The 12,819-nt window shown below is 42.5% G+C and overlaps 1 protein-coding gene across 4 annotated transcripts in view; it reads right to left on the reverse strand.

Annotated features, from left to right (window-relative positions):
- LOC131460188 (NACHT, LRR and PYD domains-containing protein 12-like) overlaps positions 1–12,819 on the reverse strand; it is a 366,580-nt gene that overhangs the window by 73,358 nt on the left and 280,403 nt on the right. For 2 of the 4 annotated variants that reach the window (XM_058630458.1, XM_058630457.1), the window contains exons 13-17: positions 12,361–12,534; positions 9,879–10,052; positions 9,304–9,477; positions 2,282–2,396; positions 1,902–2,188 (exon numbers count right to left, since the gene is read on the reverse strand). In XM_058630458.1, coding sequence (XP_058486441.1) covers positions 2,327–2,396; positions 9,304–9,477; positions 9,879–10,052; positions 12,361–12,534 — 592 coding nt within the window. In that variant the 3' untranslated portion in view covers positions 1,902–2,188; positions 2,282–2,326. Of the gene's footprint in view, positions 1–1,901; positions 2,189–2,281; positions 2,397–9,303; positions 9,478–9,878; positions 10,053–12,360; positions 12,535–12,819 lie in introns of those variants that run through there. The other 2 variants (XM_058630460.1, XM_058630459.1) reach the window with 2 other exon arrangements.

Consider the following 12,819-nt stretch of genomic DNA (forward strand, 5'->3'; position numbering starts at 1 on the left):
TTTATGCTGCTGTGCTTACAGAGCAGCACGTCTGTAACGTTCAGCTCAACTTGTTCTTGGCAGGATATTAGTGTATTCTAAAGGGAGAGGATCAATCCAGGTAAACCGTTGGTATGCTGCATGATAAAGCTCTGAGCCAGAGGGCACACACACACACACACACACACACACACACACACACACACACAACATGGGAGACGACCAGTGCTGTCAGGTGATTTGTTCAGAGAGGACGTCATATGTGAGAGTGACTTTTGTTCTTCTGTTTCCTCATAATGACTTTGTTTGTTCTAAGGTGAGACTCCTCACTCCTCACTCCTCACTCCTCACCACCTTCACTGCTGCCCTATAGGTGTGTGAGTGGAAATATAGAGGGAATACATTTAATGGATTTTGCCACATAGCTTCATTATAGCTGTAGTTAGACTGTATAAGCCTTAGTTTATATAAGCTTACATTTTTACATTTAGACCAGGGGTGGGCAATTATTTTCCCCAAGGGGCCACATGAGAAACAAACAATATTGTTGAGGGCCGGGCCAAATTTGAATTCATTTGAATGTAATTAAATGTGATCTCTTTTATCTAAAAAAAGCAGTAAATTGTATTGTTTTGGTGTAAACTGGGCAGCATACAAACACACAATAAACACAATTACTCACCAACTGTATTGAAAATATCACATGACTACACTATATAATGAATACTATGATACTATACTACTGTGGTGTAGTGCAGTTTCTGCTGCACCTTCACACTCAGACGCAACAAACCCATTTCTACATAAAGCTGTTAAATTGGTCTGTTAGACAAGGGTGCCCTCTTGTGGTCAGACTTAGATTAGAGACATCCTTCATGTGCTGGACGAGCAGTCTCAGTGGTCATTTGGTCGTGGTGTTGAACAGCAGGTGATATCTATAACGTTGCATTAATGCCGTCCTCTGGATTCAAATGATTTCATTCCTCTATATTTAACATCCTTTGTCTTCTTTTACTGGACTTTTTCAAAACATGGTCAAAACTTTGAGCAACAAAATTTAAAAACACGTTTGCAAAATGTTTTGACAAAGAAAAAACTGGACTCTTGTGTGATATAGTCGTTCGGCTGTTGTCACCACAACATGGACCGTCCCAATTGTCACATGAATCGTCTGCTTCTTCCTCCAAAAGAGCTCATACCCTCTGCTCTCAAGAGACATCACCATTCACAGCCTCAGTGGTCATGCAGATACAGTACTATTTGACTCTGGATCACAAGTCAGCGTCATTGACAGGTCCTGAAGACAGAGACGTCCATCCCCAATTACACAGTGCGACCACCTGGAGAGCTTCTTGATCCAGGAGAGAGCCTTGACCTGTCTGCTGCAAACAGAGAATCACTCTCATACACAAGTCCAACGCTGATGTGTCTGCCATGGTTGTCAACCTCCTCTGCAAGGGCTCTGCAAAGCTCTTGGTGTAGAAGAACAAGCTGAAGCTATTATACACCTCATCCAAGTCCAAAGGCCACAAAGCTACAGCATAGCTACTGTCAGAGTGGGAACAATGATGCATGTGTGCTGCAGGTCAAGGGTTTTCTAGTCTTCTAGTCTAGATGACCACTCAAACCCCATCACACACACTTTCATACAGCACATCTATGTGCAGCACATTTTTCTATCACTCATCTTTCATACCCATTCACACGCTGCCAGCACAGACGTCAGCATGTAGACTAGCAGAGGCAGGAATCCAACCCCCAACCCTTACGCTGAAAGACGACTGGCTGTACCACTGAGCTACAACACCTCTGGACCTGTGGTCCGATACGAACCACTAGAATGAAGAAGTGTTCTAGAACAGCCTCAGTGACAGCAGGTGGTCACATGTCAGCCAAAGAGAATCAGAACAGCCAAAGTCACTGAGATGGAAAACACGACGAGACACGACAGGTTGAGACAGCACAGGCTGCAGTTAGCTGTGGAGACCACCTGCTGATCTAAGTCACTGAGGAAATGCTTTATGAAGAGTCTGCAGTGTCTGCCTGTGACCACAGTGACATTGGATGTTATCCCTACAGATGCAAACCAGGGTCAAGGATGATATCCCTGTTCAGGAGGCTCATTCTTCTGTACAGGAAATAAAAAAGTACACACAGGAGTTGTTGATGAAAGGATGGATCGTAAAGTCTCAGTCCCCGTACGCCGCACCTGTGTGAGAGAAAAAAAGGAAGAGTCATTACGTCTTTGTATCAACGACCAACAAACACCCTCTCCCTCGCATGCAGGACTGGCTTCACTCACTTCTCTCTTAGATCAGGGCAAAGCCTACCATCAAGGCTTCACTGCTCAGGGTTCCAGGCGCCCCGTGGGTCTGTATGAATGGATCAGAACGCCCTGTGACACACTGAGGGATGACCTGCAGGCATATTGCAAGTATTCTGTTTATTGACTTTGCACAGAAGATTTATTTTGGCCGCACATGTCGTCGCTTCATAAAAACTGTGAAGAATATTGAAGCTGCACTGGTTTATGGAAAATGTTCATTGGTAATGTGCTTTATGCTGTTTAATGGTACAATGTTATTGTGTTATCTTTCTAACCAGAGGCTTTTGCACTGAAAATGTTTGAATGTGATAAGTGTAATCATTACAGACTTTACTGTAAATGCAGTAAACCTCATACTCTGATGTGATAGAGTGTACATTAGAAATGGGACGTGTTTATGACTGAAACAGGAACTGACACTCGGGAAAACGTTATGTTATTTTTCTATGTGACCCATTAAAAATGCAAACACATAATAAGTTGAAAATAGAAAGAAATTGGACAGTGCAGTGTGGTTTTTATTATTATTTATTTAACCTTTATTTCTCATTGAGACACAGGCTCTCATTTCCAAGAGACAACTGTCAGACAATCACAGAACAACACAGTTACAGACAGACAGCACAACAATAAAGGAAACGTCCAAAATGTCACGTGAACAAACACATTCAAACACCGTCTCCAGTGACTGTAAAATCTAAATGTTAAATGTGTCCTCTGGGTACAGGAAATCAAAACTGTACCAGTGCAGAATGGTATGACATTATGAGAATGAACACACTTCACTAAGAACATGGTTCTTATTTCCTAGGTTTAACTTCTTGGGGAGCAGGGTTGCTTAAATATTTGTGGCCCACGTTGCTGAGATAGGAGTAGAGAGATCTGGTCCTCACGAAGAACCCAGGACCCTCCTGGTTTGAAGAATGGACACATAGACCTCATCGATGTCTCTGACGACTGGGAAGAGGAAGATGAACTCTAACTTCCAAGTCTGTGTTGCTGAAGGTCCATCAATCTGACCTCTGACCTCCAATAACATGATCATACATGGAAGGAAACACCTTTCTAGTAAGATTTGACCTTCTTGACATTTGGTAGCGTGGTTCAGTACATTCATGACATGTTTAAATCCAGGCTTTTCCACCTAAGGTCACTTTTCTGATGCTACAAACACGTCTATAGCACTAGTTACCGCTTTAGTGCAAGTTGAATTTAGAGCAAGTTTTGCTCCAAATGAGGACAGAAGAGTTATCTGTGTTAACAGAGTTGTTTTCAGAGTTATGTCTACGACCTCATGATGCATGTGGAGACGTCCTGTGCTTTGCTACTCACACATAACATGGTTTACACACCATGACAAGAACATTGTTGACAACATTCACAGGGGAACACAAAATATTTCCATACCAGTGATTTCAGAGAATTCAATTTTATTTATGACATATATTATCTCAAGGCACTGTACACAGACAACATCATGGAGCACTATAGACTACAGACCCAGCCAGGGACCAGTTCATCAGAGCCATAACCCCCAGGAGGCTGCGCATTCAGACCCATCTCGCCCATCCCCGCTCCTTACAAGAGGCTTTGGAGCTGGCTCTGGAGAGGGGGACTGTGGAGGGCGGGACCAAAGCGGCCCTGGAAAAAGTGATCCTACGGTGAGAACCTATGCATGCACTGACATGACGGAAGTGATCCGGAGTGCCACACGCCCTCGCCAACGCCCCCTGCTCTGTTGGGGATGTGGACATCCTGCCCCAAGTTGGACTGTCATTGGGCGGGGCCTTGTCAGGTGGTGGAGCGGCTGGGTGAGGTGGTGTACCGAGTCCAGCTGCCAGGAAAGAGGAAGAAGGTCGCACACCGCAGACGCAGAGGAAACTCTCTCCCTTCCCAAACGCCTGTGCAGAGGGGCGACGGCACAACCACTACACTCTCTCACCCTCAGGATATGAATATGACTTTTTATATGTCATTAACCGTGCCTGTCCCCCATTTTCCTTTCACCCCAACCGGTCGAGGCAGATGCTGCACATGTGTGAGCCTGGTTCTGTCAGAGATTTCTTCTTCTGTTAAGAGGGAGTTTTTTCTCTCCACTGATGCCTAGTGTTTGCTCATTGTGTGAACTGTTGTGTTTCTCTGCTCTCCTTGATGTTGTCTATGTACAGACCTGAGATCATGTATGTTAGGATCTGGCGCTATACAAATAACATTGAATTGAATTGAATTATATTAACGAGCTGCTGTGTGGATTCATGCTGACATCGAGAACACGGGGCAGATGACGGTGTGATGACCTCAGACCTGCGCTCACTTCACCACTGATTCCCGGGGAGGCTGCTGGTCTTATCATCACTATCTGTTCATAAAGTTACTGATAAATGTGATGAACACATGAATTAGAGTTGAAGTAAAATGTTGAGTGAAAAAATCTGGAGGTTTAAACTACATTTAACACATTGTTATTGTTCCTAATAATATGATCGTGAGTCTGCAGGTTTTCTGGCCTGACTATTTTAATATTTTAGGATTATTAGATTTACCATAAATTGTAATTATAAAGATAAGTTAGCTTTATTTGTAAACCACCTATACAAAAATTTGAACTTTGAAATTTAAACCAAAATACTAAGCATAGCAATGAGACCAAAAATCCTATTCATGGTTAATATTCAATGGAATTGTTTTTTTAAATCATAATAAAAGTACTTAATGTTATTATTATTATTTTCTTGGACAATAATATATATAATCCCTGAGTCATGTGACAGTGATTATCATACAGTTTATCAGTGAATGGAAGAAAACAACATCATTCTTGTAACAACACATATAAACTAATATTCACGGCCAATTAAATTGATCATTTTAACTGTAATGACGTCATTATACTTTTCACTTTACTGTATTCACTATCGTTGGTTTTCATTTACAAATCCATGGTTTAAAGCCTGACGCAAACGTGCCATCGGTATTCATGAAATCCGCTTGTGCACGTCAGTAGCGTACTCCCATCATGCCTTTCACTGTTCATGGACGCGCCGAGCAAGTCGTTCACATAGATGAAAGGCATTATGGGAGTAACACTACTGCACATGCTCTATGGGCCGCACAACCCGGAAATAAACCAGGAAGTCAGAAACTTGTTTGGCATATATATATAAACACAGTGTCATATATTGTAAGATTTACATGTTTAGATCGTAACAAAACCACAGGATTGTCTATGATGAAATACAGCGTTTATAATTCTGACACATCACTTTCTTAAAGGACTGAGGATTTTCCTCATCGTCGTTACTGTTTTCTGACATTTGATTCTTTTCTTTACAAAAAGCGGCTCCTTTATTGGTCGAGCACGGTCACATGACGGCGGCTTTACCACGAGTCACGAACTACTGCGGGGTTACAGCAGGAGAACGTTGATCCTCTCGTTCAACACTATGTAAAGAATGATGTAGTCAGAACAGCTGGTCGTAGAGCTGCACGACAGCGCCCCCCACAGGCCCGGAGCACTTCTGTTAATGAATGCAGGTTTTCTCTCCTGCAGTTGCTTTGGGATTTGTGTGTTTTTGGTTTTGCGCCGTTTCATGTTTGTGTTCATGTGTTTTGGCTTTGTTTCAGATGGGTTAGGGTTGTGTTAACCCTGTCGTAATAATAATTTTTCTTTTTGACATAAAATGATGTCTCTGGGTGTCCTCAAGAAGAACACTGTACAACAGGGGTCACCAACCTTTTTGAGACCCAGAGCTACCTGAAGGGTAGAGAATAATATGGAGGGCTACCATATTAACATTTCATACATTTAATGACCATTTAAATGATGGATATTATGCATTCAGTTGCATACACATTCATTTCAGTGCTGACTAACGATTATCACAGTTTTATAAACAATATCAAAGACATTTTACTCAGTGATCATATGGATACATGCAAGTGAGGTGAAGTGAAATGAGCCCGCGGGCACCACGTTGGTGACCACTGCTGTACAAGAATATGTGTGTGTTCTTGTATTAGTTAGTTATTAGTTACCCTGTTAGGGCCATTTCTGTCTGGAAAAACCCAAACCAGGATCAGTGTCTTAGTTTCATAAGAGCTGAGTCATTCTATACATCTCAAGCCCCCCCCTCCCACACACACACACACACACACACACATTCTTGTACAGCATTCTTAGTGAGGACACTCGTAGACAGAATGCATTCCTGAACCTTCACCATGACAACCAAATGCCTAACCCTAAAACCAGGTCTCAGCCCCCTTTAAAAGCCCTAAAAGCCTCATTATTGTTGTAAGGACCAGACAATAATGATAAACCATCATTTTACAAAGAGATCAGTGAAATCATGGATCAACATGCTCTGTTTTAAGTTTGAAGTAAACAAAGGAACATTCCACTGATTTAAAACAAACACTCTCTTTAGCTCCACATACTGTGAACCAGGCATTATTTTCATTAGCTCTCATGTGCTGGAGTTCAGAGTTTTTGAATATTGAAGCAATTATTCTGTCAAATATTTAAAAAGCATTTTTTTAAAACTCATCAGTAGACAACATAGATACATTGAACTGATGCAAATGAAAAGGAAACACATGTTGACTGGTCAGGGTTAAACTGTTAGATATGTAATTATACATCATGTAATAAAGGTTATAGATATTATTAACATTGTAGATGAATACTCTTGGATTAAAGACACATTATGTTAAATGTTGAAACAGCTCGTCACAGGTTCAGGACGTTAGGACTGAAAAATCACACCATCATCGTTGGAGTTCTGTCACAGATCTGTTGAAGCAGCGTCTCACACGCACACGCACACACATGCACACACGGACACACACACACACACACACACACACACACACACAGTCACACACACACACTCAAGCACACACAATCACACACACGTGGCGTCCACCTGTTGAGAGAAGACGACAGAGAGTCAGAGTCAGAGTCAGTGATGCAGCTCAGATGTGGAATAACAACATCACACATTCACAACAGCTCACATTCACTCATTCACCAAACACTGGTTGTTTGGAGTTGTGTGAAAACAAATTAACAGAAGTATTTGGACTATTATGAAGTATTCAAATACATTGACAGTATTTTCATATGGAGTTTTGCAGCTTTAACAGCTTCAACTCTTCTTGGAAGACTTTGCTCAACACTTTGAAGTGTTTCTGTGACAATTAGTGTCCATTCATTGTGTCGAGCATTGATGAGGTCACACACTGATGCTGGACCACAAGGTCTGGCTCTTAATCTCTGTTCCAGTTCATCCCAAAGGTGCTGGATGGGGTTAAAGGTCAGGGCTCATGTCTTTATAGTGGTTGCTTTGTCCACTGGGACACAGTCATGTTGGAGTAGAAATGTCTGCGTCTGCTGAACTTCAGATTGTCCTTCACTGAGAGAAGAGGCCGAGAGTCCAAAGCCCCATTGAAACACGTCAATTCAAATACTTTTGTCCATATAGTGCATCTATAGTGCTGCAGGAACTACTCCTCACCAGCAGGGGTTGCTGTTTCTTTATGTTCATCTCTGTTGACATGGAAGTCAAGGTCACATGTTCAGCTGTGGCCTTAAATGCGTACTCTGTGTACTTTGATGGAAAGTATTTGTTAGTAGATATATTTCAGGGACATTTGGTTTTTGGATTGAATTGTTGTTGCCACTGTTTCATGTTGCCTCACACACACACACACACATGGTGACGATACTCAAGTCACTCATTTGCATATTTCTTCAGGAAAAAGTTGTGTTTATATTCTGTTCATGCAGAATTTGTCTATAAACCTTAAACCAGAGACAACTTTGATTTTGACTCATGTTACAGAGTCTTGGAGGCGGAGCTTTAACCTGAGGTCCAACAGAAAGGGGCGGGCTTTGTCACTCCAGTGTTCATGTTTACAGCAGAGTCACTATCATGTCTGTGTCTGCAGCCTCTTCATGTTATTTGATATAATGTGAATGTAAATGACTTTCTCGTGGTTTTATGTGGTTTACACTTGAAGGTGTTTGTGGAAGACTTTTAAAAAAAGGTCAATGAAGTCTACTTTCTGGGAAATTGTCCTCATTTTTGACAGAAAAAGTGAAGAAAACTAACTCTAACATTGTCTTAAAAGAAGAGAATGACAACTTCATGTAAGCTTTAATAAACAGTAACAAACAACAGTTTGAATGAAATCCCTGCTGCTCCTGCTTCACTACTGCTGTGTTTAAAACACAAAGGTCAAATTCACTCTCTCTGTACTTACGTACTTACACTAACTCTTAGTTTGTTTCATGTCTTTTTCATTTGTTTCCATGTCTTGTCACTAGTTCTCCTGTCATCTTTCTTCCATGCAATCAACTCATTTCCCTCACCTGGTTTTCCATTGGCTCATTAGTCCCTCAGTGATTATATAGCAGCCCATTTTCAGATGGTCTTGTGTTGGTTTTTTGCTCCAGCATTTCTAGTTAGTCTTCTTGTTCTGATGTGTTTGCCTGTTTGTGACTGATTTCCTGCTTTTGGACTTAGTAATCTGCGTTTTCCTGCCTCGTTGTCGTGCTTTTGGGTTCTCCCTTGCCAAGGTGTCAATTCTTAAAGTCAGAGAAGACTCACTTTCATTTCTTTGCTTGTGATAAAGATCATTTCTTGATATTTTGCTCATTTCTTCATGCTTTTGTCAGAGTTTGAAGGAAAATGACGTTCCAGTCTGAAAGTGGCTACTTTGACGTTTTCTAACCAAACAAGATGTGCTGCTGTTTTTACAGTGTATGATACAGTGGATCTATAATCTGTGATGAAGTCAAACTACAAACAGCTGATGGACGCTCATCATGTGAGGCGCTCAGCTCTAGTCTGTGAGTAGCAGCAGCTCGTGGCTCGTCTGTTGTCTCTCTGTGTCTTTGTGTCCAATCATGAAGTCTGTCACTATTGTGCTGTCACAGCTTCACTGAGGAAACACTGATGTTTGTCTGACTGTGATTAGAACAACACTCTACTCACCTCAGAGTCTCCAGTCTGTAGTCTGGACTCTTCTGAAGATCACACAGAGGCTTCACTGCTGAATCCTGCAGCTGGTTATGACTCAGGTCCAGTTTTCTCAGGTGTGAGGGGTTGGACTTCAGAGCTGAGACCAGAGAAGAACAGCTGATCTCTGTCAAACTGCAGCCCCACAACCTGAATAAAGAATAAAACATGAGACTTTAGAACAATGTGTGTGTGTGTGTGTGTGTGTGTGTGTGTGTGTGTGATTGAGAGTGTGTGTGTGAGACTGTGTGTGTGTGTGACTGTGTGTGTGTGTGTGTGTGTGTGTGTGTGTGTGTGTGACTGTGTGAGCGTGACTGTGTGTGTGTGTGTGTGACTGTGTGTGTGTGTGTGTGTTAGTGTGTGTGTGTGACTGTGTGTGTGTGTGTGTGGGGGGGGTGACTGTGTGTGTGTGTGTGACTGTGTGTGTGTGTGTGTGTGTGTGTGTGTGTGTGTGTAAGGAGTTTATTTTATTCATCAGTGAATAAAATGAGTTTAATGTAAATGAAATGAAAGTTTAAAAAAACAACAGCAGCTTCAGTCAGTGAACTCACCCCAGAGTCTCCAGTCTACAATGTGGACTCTCCAGTCCAGAACACAGCAGCTTCACTCCTGAATCCTGCAGCTGGTTCACACTCAGGTTCAGGTCTCTCAGGTGTGAGGGGTTGGACTTCAGAGCTGAGACCAGAGAAGAACAGCTGATCTCTGTCAAACTGCAGCCCATCAACCTGAATAAAGAATAAAACATGAGACTTTAGAACAGTGTGTGTGTGTGTGTGTGTCTGTGTGTGTGTCTGTCTGTCTGTGTGTGTGTGTGTGTCTGTCTGTGTGTGTGTGTCTGTGTGTGTCTGTGTGTATGTGTGTGTGTGTGTGTGTGTGAGACTGTGTGTGTGTGTGTGTGTGACTGTGTGTGTGAGTGAGTGTGTGTGTGAGAGTGTGTGTGTGACTGTGTGTGTGTGTGTTTGTGTGACTGTGTGTGTGTGTGTATGACTGTGTGTGTGTGACTGTGTGTGTGTGACTGTGTGTGTGTGTGTGTATGACTGTGTGTGTGTGTGTGTATGACTGTGTGTGTGTCTGTCTGTCTGTGTGTGTGTGTGTGTCTGTCTGTGTGTGTGTCTGTGTGTGTCTGTGTGTATGTGTGTCTGTGTGTGTGTGTGTGACTGTGTGTGTGTGACTGTGTGTGTGAGTGAGTGTGTGTGTGAGAGTGTGTGTGTGTGACTGTGTGTGTGTGTTTGTGTGACTGTGTGTGTGTGTGTATGACTGTGTGTGTGTGTCTGTGTGTGTGTGTGTGACTGTGTGTGTGTGTGTGTGAGAGTGTGTGTGTGTGACTGTGTGTGTGTGTTTGTGTGACTGTGTGTGTGTGTGTATGACTGTGTGTGTGTCTGTCTGTCTGTGTGTGTGTGTGTCTGTCTGTGTGTGTGTGTCTGTGTGTGTGTGTGTCTGTGTGTATGTGTGTCTGTGTGTGTGTGTGTGTGTGACTGTGTGTGTGTGTGACTGTGTGTGTGAGTGAGTGTGTGTGTGAGAGTGTGTGTGTGTGACTGTGTGTGTGTGTTTGTGTGACTGTGTGTGTGTGTGTATGACTGTGTGTGTGTGTCTGTGTGTGTGTGTGTGACTGTGTGTGTGTGTGTGTGACTGTGTGAGTGAGTGTGTGTGTGAGAGTGTGTGTGTGTGACTGTGTGTGTGTGTTTGTGTGACTGTGTGTGTGTGTGTATGACTGTGTGTGTGTGTGACTGTGTCTGTGTGTGTGTGTGTGTGTGTTTAAGGAGTTTATTTTATTCATCAGTGAATAAAATGAGTTTAATGTAAATGAAATGAAAGTTTAAAAAAACAACAGCAGCTTCAGTCAGTGAACTCACCCCAGAGTCTCCAGTCTACAATGTGGACTCTCCAGTCCAGAACACAGCAGCTTCACTCCTGAATCCTGCAGCTGGTTATCACTCAGGTCCAGGTCTCTCAGGTGTGAGGGGTTGGACTTCAGAGCTGAGACCAGAGAAGAACAGCTGATCTCTGTCAAACTGCAGTTTATCAACCTGAATAAAGAATAAAAGTGTTTTGTTCAGCAGGTGAATTTTAATGTGTGAGTCAAATATCAGCTGTGAGGATGAAAATGTATCTGAACATTTTCTACAGTGTATTTAGAAAGCATGAGTCATGTGACTGTGAGACACACGAGTGTGTGAAGGTTCAGTTCAAGTGAACGTGAAGAATAAAGACGTTTGACGCAAAGAAACAGCAGCAAAATGACAAAGAAGTCACAGGTGAATTTCAACACAGCCTCACTTTTCACATCAAGTTCAACTCAATGAAATGAATCAATGATAAGAAGCAGAAACAGGTGGAGTCTGTGTGCAGGCTGTACACTGAGAGGTTCAATACTGCCCTCTACACTTCAAAGTCCTGAATCACACTTCTTCTCAACATCTTTACAATTCTATATTTTACACTTGATTTGATTCTTTGATTCATCTGTGTTTAGTAAACCAGCTTAAAGGTGCATTACCACCACCTTTATTGCTGCAAAGAATTCTGGGACACGGTCGTCCGCCAAACATACACCAGATGACGAGTCATGTGACAGTTGGGACACGCCCACGTCACGGTGCTGTGACACATGTTGACAACATCTGGACCATGAGTCCACACTTGGAGGATCCAGCCTTATGAACTGAGACACAGCTGATTTGAAGATGAGAGGAAGCTCCTGTTTGTTTGTAAACAGTCACAGCTGTGACATCATCAACAACACTCATTCTGATTGGCTACATGTGAACGTGTCAGAGGAGAAAGTGAAAAACATCAAGTTCAGTCAGAAAAGGTCAAAGCTGCGACTGACGTGAAAACTACAGCGACTGAAACACTTTAGAAAACAAAAAACACGTCAGCTGTGAAAAGATCCTGATTCTACATCTGAGGGAAGAAAAAGTGGAAACATGGAACAACCATCACTGATTCAACTCATGTGACAACATGAATGACTTTCAGTTGTGGATGAAACATCTGACATTTACAACAGTAACACAGAGTCAGTGAACTCACCTCAGAGTCTCCAGTCTACAATGTGGACTCTCCAGTCCAGAACACAGCAGCTTCACTCCTGAATCCTGCAGCTGGTTCCCACTCAGGTCCAGGTCTCTCAGGTGTGAGGGGTTGGACTTCAGAGCTGAGACCAGAGAAGAACAGCTGATCTCTGTCAAACTGCAGTGACTCAACCTGAATAAAGAATAAAACATGAGACTTTAGACCAGGGGTTCTCAACCTTTTGCAAGCTGGGCCCCCCCAAAGCTGGTTCATTGCAGTTGGGGCCACCCCCACTACACCACCCCTTGGATGGATAGATAGATAGATAGATAGATAGATAGATGGATAGATAGATAGATAGATAGATAGATAGATAGATAGATAGATAGATAGATAGATAGATAGATAGATAGATGGATAGATGGATAGATAGATAGATAGATAGATAGATAGATAGATAGATAGAAATTATATAGA

Source organism: Solea solea, chromosome 6, assembly GCF_958295425.1.
Source record: "Solea solea chromosome 6, fSolSol10.1, whole genome shotgun sequence".
NCBI lineage: Eukaryota > Metazoa > Chordata > Actinopteri > Pleuronectiformes > Soleidae > Solea > Solea solea.